A 24,110-nucleotide genomic window follows, 5' to 3' on the forward strand; every position below is an offset into this window, starting at 1 on the left:
GTACATAGGTTGACAAATTTCACATTTCATATACAAGTGGGATTGGAGATGCCAAATTTATAAATAAAAAAGGACGGATAGAGATGCTAACAACACTATCCCTGCTGACTGAATCCCTCCCCTATATCCCTTGGGTGACTCTGAAGTCTAGGAGTTGTCAAGTTGCTAGAAAGATTGGCGAAAAAAACAGTTTGAAGCACATGAGACAGAGCAGGTAGGAAAGATGGAGTAGTTTTAAGTAGTTGAGAGCAGCCAGGAAATTGTACAGCAACACTGTCCCTCTATGCATCCCCTGAAGTGACAAGAGGGATGGGCCGTGTACCTAAAGTGGTTGTTCCAACTTTGACCTGATGATTTGCTGTTGGACAGCAGTGAAATCAGTCTCTTTCCCAATGCCAGCGGTTTTTAATGTGTTTCAATATACCGTTACTGGGAGAACCTCCCATGCAATTTCAGATGCTGTCTTTTAACTTCCATCCTTATCTTTGCTTTGAACGGGACTTACCTTACTACTATTTACAGACCACAAGGGAACTCAAAAAGGACACATTCTACACAACATAAAGTACATTTAATGTATTTATACAATTCTTATATACAAAACAACTGCAATACAGTTGATCCTTGAATATTTTACAAAAAATGGGACAGCTTTTGAAGATTAGGAAGAAGTAGGGCAGTGATTTGAGCATGCAAGCATGGATCACTCCCAACTAGACATATTAACCTGTAACTTGTGACAGGATGTGACAGGGCATGAAAATCACACAAAGGGATATTTCACAACAAAACATCTGCTGACTCAGCTCTAATGTGAAATATTAGTTAAGTATTTCGAGTAGCCAAGTGGCATGAACAGTTACAATACTGGCATCTTATATCACAATTTGATGTAACTAGCCTACATCACAGGTAGTTGCATTTTAAGGAATCCAAAAATCCTTTGAAACAAAACTATGATTTTCATTCCGCCCAACAGAAACAAAGGTGCCCGTAAACTGGCAGTGATTCATGAAGATTTTAAAGTTTGACAGTCAGCATTTGCAGTGTAAAATGTTTGAGACATTTCCCTAGCCCAGAGTAAAAATACAGGCAAATCCACACATCACAATTCAAAGAAAAAATAAAAATGAACAACCCTTTTAGAAAATCAACTTGAACAACCCTGTGACTTGCTTCCTTGTTACAGAAGAGCATGCATGAAATCAACTAAAATGAGTGATTGATTAGTAAAATAACACCAACAGCACAAAGAAAACCCAGCTCAAAAAGGCTGACATTCAAAATGGAAGACACCATTAGAATATAACTGTACATGGTATTTATAATACACAACTGTTCAATCAAATTATTTGCAGTCACCTTTACTACCATTTGGGCATTCAATCATATGTGCATGTTTGGAATCATGAATTTTAATTCTGATTCTGCAAGAAAAATCCAGCAGGCATCTCCCCGTTATTAACTCTTAAAACTAAGATGCAATTTGTAAAATAACTTGGTAAAAATGTAAATGTGGAATGGTCAGTACAATATGATGTGAACACTCTGTGCCATTTATTGATTCAAAAAAGTCTTTACAACAAGTTAGTAAAAATTCAGTGGTCAATGATCACCATTCATTATTTAGGAAAAAATAGTAAACAAACCAAGAAGGCTATTTAGAGTACATGAAGCAACTGCAAGAAACCATCTGACACTGACTTGAAAATGACATGAAATACGAACTTTTTATGCTGTGAATACATAGACCCTACCAACTGCAGCAGTACACTGGCGAGGATGCTTCCCATCTGCCACTCAGATACATACTAGATCAAATAACGCACATACTAGACCATGACACAATGAGTCATTCAGGCAACCACCCACATTGAAACAAAAAAAAATGGCTCCCATGGCTTTCTCTCTTGGATTCACTGCATTTTGAAATTTAGGTATATTATCTTTTGCATTTAATTAAAGAAATAAGAATCTGAAACGACTGAGAAAAAAAGACATGAACAATGAGAATGACATTGTAAGGATGAACGAAATCACGTAACTGATAAATAACATTTTTGCTTTGCCGTTCACCTATACAATGAGCCCGTTGAAGTTACCGGTTTGCTGGAGGTTTGCTCTGTTTCCTGCCTGTTTTAAGGCACTACATTGTGTAATGGCATAGACACACAGCACACAACAGGCACACAGGACAGAGAGCATAATGGGCAGTGTAATGCTGTAAATGCACTGATCCACCAATATTCATAGTCCTTTACAATAACCTTTATCTATTTAAGGCGTTTAAGCATAGTTTCATAAAGGCCCACAGTGCACAGTATTGCTTTTCAAAGCTTTTCACAAAAAATGTGTATCGAAGGTCACTGCATGAACACTGGTTGAATTCAGCAGGTCAGCAGTTAATTGGCAGGAATATGTAAAATGCGCTTGCCCTCAATGAGACAAGACAGTACATTTCCCACAAGCATTATCAGACCATTTTTAAGCCAGTGGTAAAAAAGGAAAAGACCCTTGCTGATTCCAGATGATGAACATTCCCTTCTATTCAAATTTAAACCAGGACAAGTGAAATGTTAACAATTCCCCAAATGGCCTGAGCTTAATCTTCCAGCAACCACTCAAGGCTCGTCCCACAGATCTTGTGAGGCAAATGTATGCAAGATATCAGTGACAGCTACAGGCTCCCATGATAAAGAGATTCCTCCAGCTTTAGACAGCAAACTTTCACTAACATAGAAAATGTGGAATACTTGTGCAATCCTATCACAGAACCAATCATATGACTATCAGTTCACTCTTATCAGCTATGAATGCAATGGACATTATAAGCACAGACTAATCACAGGTTAGCATATGACAATGAACACTGGAGTCTGTGTTAGGGATGTGTTACAGAGGCGTGGCACAGAAATGGTTCCCTCTACAACAGGAGGCTGCAGCTCTCCAGGACTCCAGTGTGTGGGTTATGGCATACAGGCCTCTCCACTGTTGTAGAGATTGTTTATAAGGCACATCTCCAGGCAGAGAGCTCCAGCTTGGACCAGAAGCCTCACTGCAGCATGATATCTTTGAGGTTCTCCTGTAGGATGGTGTCCTTGACAGCATGGAAGACGAAGCGGATGTTCTCGGTGTCGATGGCAGTGGTGAAGTGGTGGAAGAGGGGCTTGCTGCGGTTCCTCCTCTTGCGGTTGAAGCACTGCACCAGGTAGGCCTGCACATCCTCCAGCCGGTGCGGGTCGCCCTGGAAGTCAGAGAAGTGCTTGTGGATGTTGACCTGCTTCACCTTCTGCACCAGCAGGTCCATCTTGTTGAGGAAGAGGATGATGGAGACGTTTGAGAACAGCTTGTTGTTGACAATGGTCTCGAAGATATTCATGGACTCCACCAAGCGGTTGGTGCGCCGGTCCTCCATTAGAACCTGGTCGTACTCGCTGGACGACACCATGAAGAGGATGGAGGTGATGCCGTCGAAGCACTGGAACCACTTCTGCCTCTGGGAGCGCTGGCCGCCCACGTCCACCATCTTGAAGGGGATTTTTTTGATGATGAAGTCATGCTCCACAATCCCCTTTGTGGCCTTCCTTGCCAGCAGGATGTCCTGTCTGCTTGGCAGGTAGCTCTGAAAGATGAAGGGAAGTGGAGACAGACATGAGACATGGATCTCTGAAAGAGCTTCAGCTGAGATTTACAACACTTCAGTTCAAGGATGAAAGTATTTCCTGCAAATCGCTTTATGGCTGCTGCAGTGCAACAATGAAACTAAAACACCATCATGTTCCTTTATGATATAAGTGCTGTCCTGAAATGAAATAACTATGAAGATGGTAATGGCTAAATAAGTGGACCTTCAAGGGTCATGTTATACAGATAAAGGTTTCTTTACCAGATCAGGAACTAAAAAGAGACATTTTTAATTCCCCATGAAAAGGCAGGATTTTGCTGAGAATCAATGTGGTTTCCTTGAAATACATTCTACAACACAGATATGTAGTTCTCTCATGGATTTTACTGCTCATCTGAGATCTGAGAGCACAGCTTTCTTGCACAAGGTCTGTCCTGTTACCACAGTTACTGCTCTTATCCTAGCCTGCAATATCAAACAAAATCCCCCAAAACACATTTCAAGTATCTATACTTTGAAACATGATCTTTAAACAACTTTTTAAACAATTTTTTTGAAAACATGTTCATATCATAGTGTAATATTCTGGCACAAGAAATCGGTCTAGGATGTTCCTTACAGAATTTTGCTCTGACTCTCTCTGATTATTTTGTTCTGATGTAGTTGTGTACATGCATGTGCATTTGGGTTTTACCTTTCACCTGAAAGAGCTCTTACTGTTTTCAGAGAAGTAAATTATTCTGACAGGGCACGGACGTTAGTGATACTGATCGTTAAATAAAATTTCCCAGAACTAAGTAACAACCACATTACATACAAGTTTAAATAAGCCACTCACAATAAGAATGATGCATTGCCCTATAAAACTCACCAACTGCCCAATACGGTCCAGGTTGTCCAAGAAATACTTAACTGATTCACCCTGTGGATATAAAAAACAACATTACTTTGAAGCAGTTAAAATGATTAACTATGAGTCATATGTGTCCTTAACACTTTTTTCCCCAGACATTTAAACAGGATAACTCAACTTTGTCTCATTCAAGGATGAGCAACTGACTGAGAGCTTACACTGGGCACCATGCATGAAGGTGTTTGGGAAGGTATAGTGCTTAATGATGAAAAGCTGTTTGGTGGTGAATCCAGCTAAAAGACGCCTTGTCAGTGCAATGGCAGTTTGTGATTGGACACAATGTCGTCCAGGAAGAATCTCTATTGGCAGTGCACTTGCTGCCTCATCGAGGAAGAGTGACTCTTCTGGTTGACACAGTGTTTGCAGTTGTCCTGCAATAGTGGAGTGCAGAGTGAAGAGAAGCGACAGGTGACGTGTTTCAGGAGAACCGCCATACTAGTTCTGTGCTCTCCAAATTTGTTGGAGGGTGTTATGGCAGTTGGTCTACAAATACGACTGGGTATTTCACATTGGGAGGGAAGCAACAGGGAAAATGAAATAATGAAATCACAACTCATAGTAAGAGATCCCTATATGGGAATTTACAAAATATGTTGGAATTCTGATCAAGTTATTAAAAGCCTGGATAGGACACAGCGGTCTTCTCTCTGTAGAGAAAAAAAAGTTTAATTTGCATGATACACAACATGGCTGCCAAATAAACTCCCCCCATTCCACAGACATACACTTTACAAAGAATTAGTATATCCCCCAGCACCAGACAGACGCAAAATTTTACTGCCACATCCTTCTCTCAGTGATAGGAGGAATTGGCACATGCAGTGTGTGGTCGGTGTGTCACAGGGGGGGGTTCTAGCTAGGCAGCCTGTTCTAACCTGCTGACCTACTGTTCTGCTTAAGCTCACAATGATGAACTGTGACAACAAACACAAGAGTAGAATCCAATCTGAAATGAACGAGAAGATCCTACCACATGTCATACAGTTTGTAAATCTTGAAACCAAACAAGGTTGAATGAATAAGGGACAGGAAACATGCAATGTAGGCGCAGTTATTTTTGGAGAATAACAGCATGTTCCAAAGGTGATATGCATCAGCAAAGATCATTTCTGTGCAGAGCTTTGTAACCTTTTCAAAAATGACTACGAAATTGAGGTTTATTATTTATCTTGAATGGGGAACATCAGGCACTGTTAGATCATGTACACATGACATTTTCATTTCGCTTCAAATACAAGTTGTAGCCCTTTCATCCAAACAGATAAGGGTGTCTGGAGTAATACATTAAGTATCTCATATAAATACATACAACAGAAAGATACAATTATCACGCAATTAGGAGACTATTTCAAAGTAATTATTCAGTGGATTTCCCATAAATATGGCCTCCTCCAGAGCCAAAGAACACATCCAAAACAGCATGAGTTGGAAAGAGCTATACAGCATACAGCATATTTTAAGAAATAGATTAATGATACATCTAAATGTGTTCAGTCAAGCCTAGAGACAGTCAGCTCATTCTCCACTGAAGAAATCTACAGAGCAGGATAAGTACGGCCATGATTCCAACTGTTGTTGCATGTTGCTGTAAACCCAGGCTTCACACTGCACCTTCAGTCCTCATGTTCCATACAATTCTCCACATTTGTGAACTAACTTCGGTTACTGACACCATTTTTTGTGCTGAATGTATTCACAACACTGATGCATGTGACTGGTAAAACCATCTTGCGCATGGAATTTTGATTCCATGCGTGTCAAGCTGTAGAAAACATGAAAGGAGTATTACAGTTTGGTGGTCTCCTTTAAGCTGACATAAAATAGGCTTTGTGAGGGACACTAATAAAAATAATGGTTAAGAAGGCCTTGCCTTCTGGAACAAACGTTCTTGCCCTGCGCTTGATGTTCTGTCCCTCCGCGACTCTCTGACCCCTCATCCCAGAACTCGGCGTTCCGCGGCGCGCCGGAGCGCCGGATCGGAGCCTCGCGGCCTTTTGAAGCATTGTCTTTGCGGGGCCGTGCGGACCGGGCCGCGCTACGCGGTTCCTGTCTGTGGCGTGATGTGTCCGCGCCGCCCCGGCGACCCGCGCTCCCAGCAGGAAGCAGCTGTGTGTGAGAACAGGAGGGATTAAGGAGGCCGCCCCCACCCGCTGATTTATGGGGCCACGGCCCCGAGCCCTGTCCTCTCCACTCACACAGCCCCTCACTGTTTCACCCATCACGCCGCAGCAAAGAAATTAGGCAGACATCTGAGCTCCGAGACACAATCTGAGGCTCCATCAAACCTTTCACGAAAAACACACGCCCTGATGAAACTGAAGTAGTGCTTTTGACTTACAATTAACAATGCGCTGAGGCACTTCTCATCAGTTCATTCGGTGGGCACAACCTTTTACTGAAACGGTTTTATACCAGTGCTTCCTTCCTGACAATCAAGCACAGATCACGGCAAAAGAACCAGGAAATATGACCTTTGGTGTCTGTGCCCTGACCTCAGAATTAACCTACGGGCTTGTTACAAAAGTAAACAAAGGTGGAGCTATGGTCAGCGAACTGTGGCTGATGGGTGAATTCCCAGGGGCTACAAACCATGAAATAAGGAGCGTAACGAACTGTGCTCAAAGCCCTTTTTAATAACGTCCACAACCGTCAAAGCCGATTTAAATCCCTTTCCTGAGAATGTAATCCAGAGCTCCCTCCTTGGTTGCAACAGTGAGATTGTGGTCACTGGTCTACTTCTTTCGCATTTCTGATAATACAGGCCTGCAGTCTGACTGTGCGAGGGTATGAACGCGGAACACGTCCTTCACACTTTAATATGCCTCAGACCCTCTTGCTTTGTGTGAGGATTACTGTGTACAGCACTGGCTCGCGAAGCTCCGCCCCCCACCCCTATCCCCCACCCCCCCCCCCTCCACGTTTGCATTTAACTGCTCTCCCAGAGTGTGGGAAAGAGCCGAGCCGAGACTTGCGGGCTTTGCCGAGAGCTCTCGCAGGCCGCTGACATATGAAGTCAGTGCCCTTTCGTCAACAGACGCGAGCGTGCCCAGGGGTATTCCGGCTCCGCGGGGAGGGCCCGAGTGATTAAGTGAGACGCGCTGGAACACCGGGCCGAGTACGAGGCAGAGAGCCGCGTCCTCCCCCTCGCAGTCTCCATCGCTATCGCTCCAAAGCCCGGCTCCTCTGCATAAACACGGGAGGATCCGCATTACAGGCACTCCCCTCACCACCAGCGTTGCTCAAGCTTCAGATTATGCATTTAGACACAAATCAAACGGTGGAAGAAACAAAAAAAACAAACCGTAAAGCAGGATCAGCACATCTGAGCCGCGGTGCTCGCCGTCCCACCCAAAGCCTCTAGTGAATATCAGACCTGCGGTTCCCGGCTGCATCTGATATATTTCTGTTGGTTCTATTTTCATGCAGGGACCTCATGGTTCCTTCCTGGAAGAGCCTGGCTATTTTCTAAATCCACGGGAGAGAGAAGGGGCTTCCTGGCCTTGTCATGTGTCTCCCTCAGCCTTCCGCACCGGATCTGGACACACATTTCAGCGAGAAATAAAACCTGACCACAGGACGCAGGCACACTCACCGCTGGAAGTTCAAGCCTTCCCTTTTGTCTGACTTGCCCAGTGTTAACACTCAACAGAATTCTACAAAACAATGAGCAGGATTCAGTTGCAATTATGGCTAAATCTGAAAATTGGCATGCAGTACAGTACTTGTACAGTGTTTCAGCATGTGATAATCACATGCTTGAATTCAGAGGAGTGGGCGGCGTGTTGAGCCAGAACCTGAGAAAATAATATGGCTTGCTGGATGGCCCTTAAGTTGGAAGCTTCTAGTCCCTGGTTATATTATTAAGAATTTTCAATACTTGTTCTGGTGGTATCAGTTTCAACAAAAAGTTCAATTCTAACTGCATTACATGAGTCACGGCTTTTTAGGGTTTAACGGGTCTGCATTAAAAATCAAGCACTGCACATAAAACATGATAGGAAAGAATACAAAAAAAAACTGTAAAGCCATCAGCTTTTAGTCTGAAAGCTTAAAAATGCTAAACGACTCAAATGTTAGTGATTTAACATCAGAACACAGCTCCTTAAGGGACCCATTCATTACGAGCCATATGTTCCCAAAACAACATGCTGATTTAGAGAAAACTTAGCGCAAGATTCACAACCATTGAGAATTGTTGTGAATTTTGATGTCAAGGTCTTGTCTTTGTTAGCATCTGTTGCTGAAAAACATCGAGCCATATGTCAGAGAAGGCAAAAAAAACAAAACATTATTGATTTGAGGTTTGTATTGACTTGAGGAACGTGTCTAAGACCTGAGCTGACCTCAGCAATATATATATACAAACTATTATAAAGTATTATTAAAGTATGTGGTAGATACATTTTGGTAGCATTTACGCTATGTTATGAAAAGTGCTCTTTCGTCAAGTCGTGTTCAGATATTGTCTTGTGCAACATTTTGTAAAGTAACCGAATATTTTGGCTTTAGCCCAAAACAGCTTTTTACCCAGCCAAAGGCCTCTGTAGTGAATTAAATGTTGGACCTGACCTTGGACAGCTTGGGAAAAGAACTTTAATTAAACCCCCACTACGAGCTCTACCACACCCTGGCAGGAGATCCCCATGGCTTAAGCACTGTCCTACTGTGAAGATCTTACAGCTACTTTAATCTGTTCTGATGCGTTTCCTTCCACATTCTACCAGACAGGAGACCCAATGGCTCAGTTTCCATTACATCATTTTTATAACCTTGCATTTATTAGGTGTATTCTCTCTCACACGCACACACCCATGGATGTCCAGATGTATAATTATAAATAATCACTACTTCAGTATTTAAAGGGAATTAAAACGTTTGATGTTCCCATTTAATTGAGTAATAAGGATGAATAAAATTGTTTAATTACAACATGGTGGCAGTCTAAAATCTATATTGTTTTTCCCCCATAAACATGTACATCAGTAGATGCATAATTTTTAGTTAATTTTCATGCATTTGTGTGTTTTAATTGTAAAAAATTTGTAAATCATTTCTTGTTCCCTCACATTCTTAAATCACCATTGATGATCATCTCTTTCTAAACAATGAAGAGACAAATAATACACATCAGAAATGTAATTTGAATATTTTGCATTTTCTCATTTAACAATGTTCCTAAGAAATCTCATCAAAAATAATATCTACTCAGCTGCATTTTCAGTCTGAATATAATTTTTCAATCAATTACTTAAGTAAGAAACACACACAAGCACATACACGCATAGTTTAACTTCAGACCAAATACTGAGCACTGGTTGCTTTGAGAACCAGACTGTTCCCTCCAGAGCCAACCACAGATTAAAAAAAAAAAGTTTCCACATTCAGGAAAAGAGCCTACAGTGGTCTTGCAAAACTGTGGTTTATGTCAGAAAACTGACAAGATTTTTGGCTTCAATTAGGATTTATTTTTCTTTTTTTTTTGAAGAAATGTATGCTAAACTTTTGTCCTTCCTACCAAGCCCTCAGTATGACCTGAGAAAGGAGCGTGTGCCACAGACTGGTCACCTTAATGGCTGCCTGGGCCCAGCGATCAGCGTTCCTGAGCTGTTCATCTTCAGCCCTCTGCTCTTCTGTACTGGTCTGTGTGGAGAGCACCACACACTGTACACAGGCCATGTGGAGCCTGGCTGCTTTCTGTCTCAGCAGGGGAGGCCTCTGTCCGCACCCCTCCAAAAACAGCCACAAGAGTGGAGCACAGCGGCAGTGTACAAACGCATAAACAGACCAGTGCAGTGCCCAGCCAGGCTGCCGTGGAATGCCCCCTCCCTTCTCTGGTGATTAACAGCTGAATGGCCATTACATTCTATGAGTGAATCACAAAGCGTAGAATGACTATGAGGCATTTCAGAACTTCGCTGTTTTCCATCCGGCGATAGTCAACTAGTCGGCCACAGATAGTTGGGGTCGGGCAGCGAACAGACAAATCGAGAGGCCTTTCTCCTCTCTGAAGACCCTGGTGGAACTCGCTGCCGGCATGTTGTCAGTGACAGTCTCAGTTTGCGATGTGCGCCCACCGGCTTGGTACCTACCCTTAGGCCAGCCTGCTTCTCGCTGACACTGCCCTGACAGAGTGGAGCCGGAGCACCTCCAGTTAATTAGTTTCAGAGCTGCCTCTCTCGCGTGTCTGGCCCCCGGGCTCTTCTCACGCGCTCCCAGCCATGTCCTCCCCCATCCGGAGGGGCGGGGTGGTGCGACCCGTGCCACCTGAGAACGGGCTCCGCTCCTGGGGCCTCCTGGGCCCCCACGCTCCGCTTGGGGCCCCTCTCCCCCGCTGTAATGACCCGCCTCCGGCCCGGGATCCTGACGGCTACGTTTACCGCCCCGCCGAGGGGGGGGAGCGGGGATCTCCTCCCTGACCCCCTCTCTCCCACACCGCCTTTCACTTTCGGCAGGCCCTGATTAGAGCAGCTGCTCCGCTCTCCTCCTTTATCTTATCTCCCTCACAATCCTAATGGACCCTCCAGAGAGGACCGCTGTCCACGGAGACGGCTGCAAATCATTCCCAGGGTGGGAAAACAAAATAATATAAAAAAGGAAAAGAGGGTGTGTGACATTCTGCAGGAACAGCAAGATATGGAGTTTGCCCGTAAATATAGCCAGTGTGTTCCCATGGGTTCAAGGTTTAGCCAAGAAAATAAAACACTCGCCATCTGTTTCATGAGGCGTTTTATATGCAAGTATCAGCTGCTAATCCCCATACTTGCTTCCTTGCAAGTTTCTCATGGACATTAAAGGGGAATTAAGTAAGACAAGCTGCTGAAGGTAAGCGAGGGGAACCCAAGAAGGGCCGACATTAAACTCTCTGCACTGTTCTGCACTGAGTAATCCCGGCTCTCTCCATTGCAACTTAAAGCTATTCTCCACACATCTGCCCTGAAACATATATGTTTATGACAAAGCAATGCATAAATAAAAAATCTGTGTTTCTTTGTCATAAACACACACACACACACAATATATATATATATATATATTTTTTTTTTCCCAATCACTCAATAATTTGACAAGAAATCCTGATTCCCTGTCAAGATATATTTAAATTTGTGCAGTTTGTAAACACATGTTTTCGCGTATATAAAAAGATTTTTCTAAATCCTAGTACTGCACAATCTTGTATAATTGGTCTGGTCGTTCCTTGCCCAATCTTAAATATGCCAGATGCTAGGTGCCATGGTGTGCTCTGTAAGAGCAGCTGTGATTGAGCGGCCAGCGCTGAGCCTTTCTCTGTGGAGAGCACCGCACAGGGCTGTTAGCATTACCCCAATGCAGGGAGAAGGAGGAGCTACACAGCCTGGGCCTCAGCAATAACAGCAGCACCAGGGGAAGCTGTCTGCCAGGGTCTTCCAGCACCACTCAATCTGTCAAACAAGCCCAGCATCACTGTCCCCATCAGGAAAAACAATATGCTGCGCTGCCGAGTCCTGCAAACGAGCTTGGAGAGATTCTGGGGGCAATTCAACCCCATCACTCTGTGGTCTGTCCTGAACTTTGGCTAACAAATACACGAGAGTTACTTTTTTTAACCCCATTACTTACACAAGAAAAACAACGAAAACTGTGCAAATAATGAAAAATAAACACGCACTTAGGTCTGCAAATCAAAAATGAGGACAAAGCACAGAGCAGCAGGATTGAATGTTCGCTGTCACTTTAATGCTAAGGGCCCTAAGCCTTGCTGTAACTGCACAGGAGTGCTTTATCTACCACCAACACTGATGTCATTGAAAATGTCACTTCATTTGTGCCGCATGCTTGTGGCTGGCATGTAGCACGCCAATGAAATGATGTGCAATGCCAATGTGGGTTAGTTTGTCACCACATAGCTACATTAACCAACCACTAATATTTCTACTTTGAAAACAAGACCAAATATGCAGAACTTCCACTCCTATAAATAGCACCTGAAAAACCAAACTTCTTTCAACAGATAAAAATGTATTTTGAGCACAAAGCGACAGCCCTAAATGAGCACTAAACCACACAAAGGCACGATGGCACCGAAGACGGAAAGGACAACGAAATCAAACTATCAAACACAGGATCGGTCTGTGGCCACATTCATTCGTGACATTTTTCTCCCGGACGTAAACTGTTCATCAAACACTGAAAGGGACATAAAGACTTTACAAGACAAAGACACCTCAGGGGCAGCTGGTCTCAGATGGGACTCATGTTTGTTCCGCTGATGAGGTGACGGCGCTTCCGGAGGGTTCTGAGGGCGCCCTGCAGGTCCAGAGCAGGGTCGCGGTCGCCGGTCCCTCAAGCGGCCCCTGACGCCACGACCAGAGAAACGGCGACAGCGCTTTGGAGGGGAAAGTGCTCAAAATGCGTCTCTGAGCCAAGTCTGCCAGGCATTTTCAATCTGCATCAACATGCCCTCCCCTCAACACCCCCCACGTGTACGTGGAGACGGCAGAGTTCCCCGCACGATGCCTGACAGATTCACAATAAAGCGCGACCCCGACCGGCAAGTCTGAGGTCTCTGGAATTCAGATAATGAAAAATAAAAATACCCCACAAAGGACACACGTCGACACGCAGAGAGAAAAATAATAGTCAGCTGATGATACACAAGCCCGCCCGAACCTCCCAAGTCTCAGTCAACAACGGGGTAACCACGGAAACCATGTCAGTGGTTCAAAACTCAGGCGTCTGCTTTGAAGCCCTTGGACTGGAAAGCGTTTGACACAGAGTGAGGCCGCGCCGTATTCTGAAACTTGCGCCTGAGTGAACTGTCACTTCAAGTGATACATTCAGGAGGAGGCTGGATCCATTATTCATGGCGGCCCCAGCCTGTACATGGTAAATTATGAATGGAGGAGCTCTGGGTGGCAGGGACCCAAGGGTAGTTTCCATGGCAACACTTAACTCAGTACACTGTCTGCTGGTGAGTTAGGTGCTTAGAGCCCTATACCGCCACAGCTGGCGGAGTAAGAGATTCAGGGAAACATTCAACCGCAGGACTTACAAGCAAAGCCTACAACCTCTGGCCTCAACAAAGAGAATCCGATCTCCCAGAAGCATTCCAGTGAGCGTGATCTGGACTTCCGACTTGGAACAGAGATCCCAAGACTACTTAATAAATAAAGATTCAGCTTACTATACTTCCATAAAGGGAAAGTAGTGAAAGGGGGGAAAGCAACGTCCAATCTGGGAAAAGGGCGGTCCTAAGAGACAAGCGGAGGTGTCCGAAACAAACGAAGTAACATAAGCCATAAGTCAAACTGAGTGAAAACTGCTGAATCACCATTTTGAAGCAGAGTACAGTCTCAAACCCACTGCAGCAGAAAACGTGCTCACAGACTTCCCCCAGCCTTACGAAACCTCAGTATGGAGATGAAGAATGCGTGTGAGGTCCAGTATTTCCAGCGTGGCAGAGGAAGGCCCGCGTTAGTGAATGATGACACAAATTAAGGAACAGGCGCGTTGGGCCTGAACACTCTGCATGCAGAGCAATGTCCCCGCTGCCACCCCCGCAGTGCCCATGGGTACCTCCTATTCAGGAGATCCTGGATGGGCCAGGCCTCACTCACGCTGGAAATAAGCTGACAGCTGACAGCCCAAGCACGCAGTGAAAAAGTGGGGCAGCCAGTCAAAAATATATTCTAATTAGGCACCAGTCCACAGCAGAAGAATTACATGAAAAATGACACCAATACTCACCAGGGAACATACTGTACAGAAAGAATGATGTCCTGTCACCACCCCCCCCCAACCCATTACAAAACATTTTAACAAAACATATTCCAGGCACTATTACATCATAAACTGAAGTAAATAAATAACAGTCTAATGTAAAGCAAGCGATCAAAGTAGATGCTTAAAATGTCCGTACTGAAAACAGGCAGCAGATGAGAATAAAGCTTTCCTCTTCCAGCACCAGTACATGTAATTGAGAAACCAGGTGTGCAATGTTCAGAATCATCTCAAGTATCAAGGCATTTAGTAAAATGAACAAACATCCCAAAATCCATCTACTGGGAGTCTGCTCCGGGCAGACAGCATATAACTGCTCTGTAGGAGGCCTCAGATCACCAATATGAATCACTAAGTCTAGTCCCACCTCAACCCAAGACATCCCACAGCCGCTAGTAAAAACATTCACTTGGCTACAGACCTTGGAATATATAGCATTTCATCTTTCCCCAATATACGGGGAATTCCTATTATGCACAAAGGGGTTCGTTTCCATTTAAGTTCCAGGAATAAAATATTCAAAAATATTTTAAAATTCAATTAAATTACCCAAATGTCAGCTCCATAACATGCAGTTAATGGAGCAACCAAATGTACAAAATTAACCAAAATTGAAGGGAAAAACACATTGAGAATTAGCTAAAATTCTACAGGGTCCCCTAAGGAAACCTGGGTCTGTAGCGGCCAGAAAGTATCAACTACTAAATGACTGCTCTAACTGGACAGTGACACCACAAGCTCTGCATCTCCATTTTGTAAACTTTTATAACATGGTCATAAAAAACAGACAGGTCCTGCCAAAGGAAAGCAAACCCTGACTATTCCCCATGCAATTCACAAACTGCTGGATTATTCTGCATGTCCACATCATTTAAATGAGAAATAACAAGCACCACTTGCAGACATAAAATTTCATACACCGAATGGGAAATTGATAGGGAAACAAACTCAAGACAATGCCCAGAATGAACAGTAAAATTGTCGTGGTTGCAGGGCAGAGGAATGCTCAGGGGACAGCTTGGTTTGATGAGATGGCTCTGTAGCCTGGAAAGTGGCGCACAGACAGGACTTGGCTGCACAGCCTAGTCTTGTGACTGCAGCCCCACTCTGTCAATAGGTCTGGCCTCTTTCCGGACCAGCGCATAGTCGCCCCTCTCTGGGCCCGTGCTGACTGTGGAACTGCATTGTGTCACAGACTAGACTTCCTGTGTAATGGAACATTGTACATATTATGTGCTGCAGAAAGACAGAGTTGTTAACAGGAGGAGTATTCTTACAGTTGTTCTCCTTACTAACAGGATGCATAGAAGGGGGTTTTACATTTGCCCAGAATATCTTTCTAATGAGATGTAGTACAGTAAATGCAGAGGCAATCGCAACATAGTTTGCTCTGTAAACATTTTGTACCTACTGCTAGGAGTCAAACAAGAGACGCAAGCTACCCAAAATGAGATTAATTATTATTCTTACTATATTTTTGGACTTAATTATCCAAAACAATATTCTATAAGCCCTTATATATATATGCATGCAAGCATACACCCACATGTTTACATACATATCCATGCATATACATTTCCAGAGAAAAGCAGTATAGCTCCAGTGAAATGCATCTTCAGCCGTTATCAGAACGTTCCTCACTTTCCTGCTTGTGTTTTACAGGGTAATAATGCAGCCAAGTCCTTACACAAATACACCCTTCCTCCATAAGGACCCAGATTATTTACTTTGGACGGCCCATCTTGGATTATGAAACGAATTCAGCATGCCTCAAGGCTGTATGAAAGGAAGACACAATCAATATCAGAGGGGCTTCAAAATACCTCACGGACCACAAGATTACGGCTTAAAAGCAGTCAGATAGCCAGCCCCTGTTGACTTAAATATTTCAGAGAAATATTGAGTTTACTTTCAGAGATGGTTCTCCTCACTGTGTATACAAAATCTTTCTAGCGTTAAACCAAGTGTTTGGTGAGCCCGCTTCTTCCTGGAACATGATCATAAGACAAGCAGAGCAAACATGCCACAGACCCACTGAGGGAAAAAAAGCTCCCACTTCTTTAAACTGCTGATTTCCAAATCAATTCATGTAATAAATCCAATTTAATCCTCAAAATACCGGTGATTTCTTCTGTTTTTGTTTTCAAGGGAACAACAGGCATCAAGCGTAAGCCTGCATCAAAATACCACCGTCTGCTGCTTAGCAAAGCCTCTAAATGGTTTGAAGCCAGAGCCCAGAGCTATGAGAGGTCTACTCTGACAATGCAGCTTCGAATAAGAAAGCCGCTCTCAGGAAATCCCTGTGGATTCAAATGAGATCACAGAATCGGATGCCCTGACATGTTAGTTGCCTTGAGAGCCACCAGCTTACATCAGTAAACCAAGGAACAGGTCCATGCCACTTGTTCAACAAGGCTGTAAATGCAGACCTGTGGAGTCGGGCCTGTTTGCATTTCCTTCCAAACCGAGGAAAGGCTTTCTCCAGGCCTTTCGCTTCCATTCGACTGAGGGTAGGAGAATTAGATGGCTCTCTGGCAAATGTGAAGCATGGATCAGTCTGGCTTATATGCTGGGCCCTTTTATTTTATGCTGGTTTTTGAGGGCTCAGCTGCTGACCCAGTTTTTACCCACACCCCGAGAAGAGTTTTCACAGCATCGGGGAGGCTTACTCATCCCTGGCCAGGGAGGAGGTGCAGGTGGGGGTGGGGATGGGGCTTCAGTTGCCTCAGGTCAGAGGGTGAAAAATGTCAAGCTGACAGACAGCTAAATCCAGAGGGACCTATCAAGACAGTTTACTGCAGTAGCAGGAGGGGTGGGTGGTGGTGGTGGTGTGTGTGTGTGGTGGGGGGGGAGGGGGTGGTGAGGTGAATAAGTCCAAAAGAATGTCTCCGCTCTGACGCCCATTCTCTGCTTGTGCACCCAGATTTGGGGGTGGGGGGGTGGGGGGGGGGGCTTTACAAAAGGAATGTTTGAAAAGGTTTAACAAGTGGCCCCGATGCATGAATAAGCAGGTCGGTGTGGGGAGCAGTCGGTGGGCAGCGATGCCGGGTGACCCGACCGCTCTCGCTGGTCTCTGTAGGAAGCCCGCGCTCGGATTCTTCTCCGTGTTTTTCAACCCCAGCATCTGAAGGACTTCAAACCGCACTCCCTCCGCACCCACCGCTGCAATTCGGCATAGCTTGGCCCGTTCGGATGCTTTCGTTGGCAAGGGCCCAGAGCCAAACAGCATGATGTATCCTCGGCTGGGCGTCCAGGGTTGAGAGGAAGGAGCAACACAAACTGTTGGGCCCTTGCCTAGAGACCCACGTTGCCAAGGAAGGAGAACGGCTCTCAGGATTCATTTTCCCTCGTTTAATCCCGTTCTGTACATTATGACTGATTTGTAAAAATAGTTTGCCCAGCTAATGGGAAAACAAATCACTGCGATGGGGGATTGGGTCTGTGACTCCCATGCAGTAAAAGCACTCGGATGCTACATTAAATTGATGTTTAATTTCAATTGCGCATTCTTTGACCTCTGTATGAACGTCAGAAAAAGCTTTTAAGTTATGAAGCATGGTAAGCAGTGCAGAAAGTAGAAATTAATACATTTCACAAGTTATTTGTACATGTAATGTGCGCTCGCTTTGTAAACGTTTTGTCTGGATTCTGCTGGGAGTCTCTCCCACTTCCTTGCTGCTGGGTCTCATGGAGGGCTATGGGATGGGAAAGGGGGAATGGGGCGGTGCAGTTAATCATAGCTCAGTTCTAATGAGCCACTGCAAGCTGAGGCACACAGACTTGGAGCACAGCCATGTACAGTCAGTCACTGCGCACCGCCACCACGTCTGGGTGTCTGTTCTCAGGGCGGGGCCACACTTCACTGGCTACACACAAACATGCCCCGCACACACACACACACACACACACAAACGCACCCCACACATACACACACATACACACTCACAAACACACACTCACAAACACACACGCACACGCACACACACACTCACAAACACACACACACTCACAAACACACACACACTCACAAACACACACAAACACACACACACTCACAAACACACACACACACACACCCACACACACAAACACACACATACACACACACACACACTCACAAACACACACACACACACACACACACACACTCACAAACACACACATACACACACATACACACACATACACACACAAAAACACACATACACACACTCACAAACACACACACACACACACACACACACACACACACTCACAAACACACACATGCACACACACACACACACTCACAAACACACACACACACACACACACTCACAAACACACACATACTGTACAGTACAGTACACAGCACCAAGGGCACCCCCCCTTGACTTGCACACTTAGAGGCTATGCTGGTGTACATACAACCTAGGAGATACACATTATGTAGGAAATTCAATTACACTCAACTGTTTCAGAAGGGAATTCAATTTCATGAGAGTTTAAAACTCAAATTTGGTTTTGATTGGTGAATAATAAAATAATTAAGGATCACCGAATAAATTTGTTTAAAACTAGTCTATAATAAATAATTCAGAGAGCTCCCATATATCACCAGCCTTCGACCAATTAATCAGATCAAGTGCACTTTAAATCCTGGTTTTGCTCACTTCAAATCGGGGTTTCAATAAATATTTCCTTCGCCGAGAATTCTGGGATGCAATTCCAGACTGCCCCACAGTATGTGGCCAAATCAGGCGTGACTTGCGCTATAATACCCCACGGAGAAACGCTCAGCGGTAAACGCGCTGTTCATGCAGGAAGAAAGCCAAAGGGACACACCAGCAAACGAGCAGTCAGGCCTTTTCATCTGTATTCACGCAACAACCTTCCCTCGCACGGCGCTGCGTTAATATTGCAAGGATCAATACCTTGTCAGCCGTAGCTTGTGTACCGCAAAGTAATCCACATTGTAATGAAATGCGACACCCCTGGCATCACAGCACGTACTCTCGATATATAGCCCTGTTCCTTTCCGCTCCAATATATTAATAATACAGGATTCGCTTATCGTTAAAAGTTCAATGAAAAGGAACTGCCAAATAATGGTTGTGGCTTTTTTTTTTCATAGCTGTGGGAAGAGAGGATTTTTTTCACAGCAGCAAGGCTTCCAAGCTAAAGAGCACTTGGGACAACAAAAGAGAAGTCCCTGGTAGTGATCCACAGGATGCAACAGGATCTGATACTGATGGGAAATAAATCGGCCCTTTCCATTCCCAGACCGCGGCCTGCTACCTCCCACAAGCTCAGGCTGTACCGTCTCCAACACGCTCTGTCACTGGGACCGATGCGTTAAAAACGCTAAATAAGGAAAACAGGAACAAAGACAGCACAATTCCACTGACTTCCATATTTTAAACTAATATGAACAAAATGCATCATAGACTTGATCTTATGAAAATGAGCACGAACACCATGGCTGTAGGTCAGTTCATCAGGCGATACATTTGCTTCTAGACTTAAAAGCTTTTATTTTGTTTGATTTCAAATGAGTCTTGGACTGCACATATGATCAACAGGGAAGCAATCATGCTTACAATATAAGTTTGGAGTCAGAACAGGAGGCACATGCAAGTTAAAAGCTCTTTAACACCAAAATTTAGCGTAGTTTCAGTGATGGTGTTTGCTGTTCCTCGTAAGGAGGAACTTATTGTTACAGCTGTTTCGAATTTAACGAACTCTGAAATGGGGGTGGGGTGGGGGGGCACAGGGTTGAATTGATGCAAATGTTTTGATCTCACATTTTAAAGTTAACATGCCCTTACTTAAATCTTTTACTATTTGGCTCATACCCTGATCAAAGTCACCTAATGCAATCCCACATGTCTTGTTTACATACAGAGTTCGCTACTAACAGAATTACGCTCTAATCAGATCTGGTGGCCGTAGTGGATGAGGAAATGTGTCACAGCCAGTACCTTACGGCAGCGCTAGCTTTCTTAATAATGACCTGAAACCCACACTTTAACCCTTGCCATCTAAATTACAACCATATCTCTCCCAGCAAACTCTAATATAAACCTTACTCAGAGCCTGACCTGAACTGCAGCACAGGGCACAAGCCCCTTTGACCCAGATTCCCCCGTGATAAAGTAAGATGGTCGTCCTCTTAGATGAACCTGAGCTTATAAGCAATATAAACTACCAGCAGCCAAACCAAAACTACAATTTAGTCATTATGACACTTTTAGTTAAAGCAAGATAGAAAAGTGCATTTCATACGATAAATAAACACCACGAGTTAGAGACAGAGTTACAATTTCTACTAGAGCTATAATCATGTAAATGCCACGGTCGGGGTGCATGCGGCAAGAACTGTAGGATACGGGGATAAAAGGGTTCGTTTTTGTTGTTTTTTTTACTTGGTTTTTTTAAATGAGTAAAAAAGCAGCCAATAATCAAAACGTGTTGACCATACTTATATTTTAAACCTGAGGAAACCACTTCTCGACTTGCCTCGAGAGAGGTTTCCTGTGCGGATGTTGCAAGAACAGACAGGACAGACCTCACTGCAGGTATGACAGGCTCCGTACTTACGTCTAGAAAACAAACAGAAGGTTGGCGGGCTCTTGAGTTGTGCCTATTGGGTTGCAGTGGTTTTGAAAGCAGTTATGTTAACCTTCAACACAGCTGCATTACAGACTTCCTGCTCACTGAATCCCCAAAGCCTCCCAGCAGAGCAGTATTTATGTCCAGTCACACAGAGACCACTATTTACTTCCTGGTAGCGTTGTTAGTGATCATTTGGTTTGTGAGGAATAACTGAGCCTGTCCTTTGACTGACCATCATCCTATACTAAAATACTGCATATCACAGTCATGGCCCTGAAGTCCAAATAAACTTTTATTTCATTTATTAATTCACAATTACCAGAATACTTCCAAGTATTCCGCATTTGAAGAAGCAATGAAATGCGGTGAAATCCGCAATGGTATTATCACCCTCACTGGGGCTCTATTTAACATTGGAGATGTGCACTCCGTTTCTCAAAATCAAGAATCCTGAAAACCTAGTATTATTGTATAATTTGTCGGAAATGTTCAGTTCTGCGCTTGGAGAGGACTGCTAGGCAAACGCTAGATGAGAAATCAAGGATCCATTTCCCTGGATCTGTGAGGGCCAGTGGGGGTTTTCGGCAGACGCAGGTACCCTGTCGAAGGCGGAGGTTCGTCGGGTCACGGGAGGAGCAGAGCGGGGCTGCGTCCGTGCTGCGTGGGCCTCCTGCTTTTTCTCATGCCCTCCGCCAGCGCTTCCTGGAGGGAATTCTCAGATGAATTGCAGCTGCGCTCAGCCTGTGCAGAGGGCTCGGCCATCTCAGGGAATCCTCCCAGGACCGCAGCGCTATCGGAGGGGAAGGCCAGAGAAACGCTCGCTCTGTTTTTCAAGCGCAAGGCTGTTTTTCCTCATCTCCTCCCAGTCGCCATCTGCGCACTTCTGTGGTATTTTTCGTAGGAAAACTGGTGACACTGAAGCTGTGCAGCACCTCAGAGGAAAATCGATAGCTTTCTCTAGAACGGTACATTTGCAGGGCCTGGGCAGCCCTGGCAAAAGAGGGCATAACTCACTGAAGGCCGACCTGTCACCACGGCTGGCTATCTGTAGGAAAGCAACAGCGAGGAAGGAAGCGGCATTTAACACCCCCTCTCCCCCCACCCCACTAACACCACCGCCACTATCTCCCCCCCACCCCCCGCCTAATCTAAGCCCAGCGCCTCATCCACACGACCCTCATATCCCGATAAAATACTCTGGCGGCCGGTCAGGGCCAGACGTATCAGTGGGTTTGGAGCAGGGCCGGTCAGCTCTGCTAGTGCTGATTAAAACGAATGAACTTTGTGTCAAACGCTGCATTGTTCAGGCCCATCTGCAGACACAAAGGCCAGCCGGAGAAGGATTCCCTCCGAACAGGAACACAGACCTCGTATAATCGGTAACACATCAGGGAGTGCAGTGTGAGAGCAGCTCCACGGGGGGGAAGCACTCACCGTCTTCACGCAGAGCCAGGGTAATGGCTATGTTTATACATATTTCATCAAACGCTAAAAATGAATGCCTTCGTGCTAGCCGCCAAGGCAAAAGCAGTGCGCACATCTCTGGGTCCCTGCTAATGGAGTCCATGTCGCAGGGCGCGCCAGACAAATTCTGCGGATCAACATCTGCGTACCTGCGCCGCCCGCCCCTGCCTCACACTTGGCCCCGGCTTCATTTCGCTTTTCACCGCAGGTTGAAGACCAATTACGGGTTTCTCGCAGCCAATTTACGGCCGTCCCTGCTCATTCTCCTCATGGTACTAATCGCTTAGCTTCCAGAGTCTCATCTTACAGCAATCAACACAAGAAAATGGCTTTCACCATCACTCAGCGCTAATGGCTGTCCCGCCAGGTCTCCCCGGTAACAGCCCAGCAACAGGCAACTTGCGCCAGACGAAAGACGTAATCATTTTCACATCTGCATAACCACATAACCAGTCTAATACCAAACCTTGTGGTGCGTAACAGGCTGCAGGAGCAGATCTATATTGACCACATTCAAATGACAATAAAATCTAATATTTAAGAATGTCAAAGTATTTACAACAACCTCAAAGCAGAAGGACATAATGCAACCTCACACACAATTTATTCCACAGGCACATGTAACCAGTATGACTTTAAGACCTAACAGTACTCAGTACACAGCCCAATCAAATTTGAACCTGTTGGCAAAGACCTCAGTATCTAAACGACAGCACCACATCACAGCCTGAAACAGGAACAGATGAGCAAGAGCAAATTGATTTACAGCAAAAGATTTACCGCTCATTCACCGTTTTATTTGATAAAGCAGACTTTGATAAGATACAGGTCTGAGATACAAATAAGAGGAAGCAGAGCTTCAGTACACAATCATATTACACACGCAACGAACAAAGAGAAGGCCAGAGACAGGAGACATGTCCGAGGGCCCTTAAGGAGAGTGAATCACCATGTGAGCTGCGCACGTGCATGTGGACGGCTTGTGCTGGTGAGGTCAGCAGGTCCAAACGCTGACATCCTATTGGGTGACAGCGCGGGGTCTGAACCAGCAGCACCTCCGGGGAGAAGATAACTGGAGATTAGTGTCGAGCAGCGGGAGCCTGGTGTTCTCGACAGAGCGCTGAATTAATGAGCGAGCAGATGTGGGCCCACCAAGACGCTACGCGCTCGCTCACAGTGAGGTGGGAGGCTTCCTCACGCAAGGCTTTTTCCACGGAGCTCCACCGAGGAGCCTCCAGGGTAGGTGACCCCGCCGTAATGCACATAGCGCTGACTTCATCAAAGACACACACTCCAGAAACGATGAACACCTACACAAGCGGAGTCGAGTCCTTGTTCCAAGGGGGCGGGGCACTGCGTCTGGTGCTGACTACAAAAAAGAGAGCAGCTGCTAATGAAGCAGATTAGAGCCGCAGACGCAGACGGACTGAACCAGACGCAGATAATGCTATCATTGCAGAATGCTCGCACATGTCCGGCGCAGTGTGAACACAGTCTGAAACAGAAAACCACAGCAATGCAAGCCAGCCCAGGGTATGTGAAACCTCTGGCATTTGCTCTTACAGAATATCACAGAATCCTTCACTCCGCCTGTACAGTACAGACCTACAATATTGTTTTTTAAAATAATGGTACCTCATGAGCTCAGCATAGGTCAGATTTCAAATTACAACTGCCTTCAATGCAGGGCAAAGAGATCATATGAATGCTGGAATAAAAGGTCAGGAGACCTGGTGATGTCAGAATATTTTATGCTCT

The 24,110-nt window shown here is 45.0% G+C and overlaps 1 protein-coding gene across 1 annotated transcript in view; it reads right to left on the reverse strand.

The window, feature by feature from the left end:
* Positions 1–549: 549 nt before the first annotated feature.
* The window catches only part of LOC135248192 (guanine nucleotide-binding protein subunit alpha-12), a 39,480-nt gene continuing 15,919 nt past the window's right edge, over positions 550–24,110 (reverse strand). The window contains exons 3-4 of the mRNA XM_064322529.1: positions 4,497–4,547; positions 550–3,622 (exon numbers count right to left, since the gene is read on the reverse strand). Of these exons, the coding sequence (XP_064178599.1) occupies positions 3,053–3,622; positions 4,497–4,547 (621 nt within the window). The 3' untranslated portion in view covers positions 550–3,052. The remainder of the gene's footprint in view (positions 3,623–4,496; positions 4,548–24,110) is intronic.

This window comes from Anguilla rostrata, chromosome 2, assembly GCF_018555375.3.
Source record: "Anguilla rostrata isolate EN2019 chromosome 2, ASM1855537v3, whole genome shotgun sequence".
Lineage (NCBI taxonomy): Eukaryota > Metazoa > Chordata > Actinopteri > Anguilliformes > Anguillidae > Anguilla > Anguilla rostrata.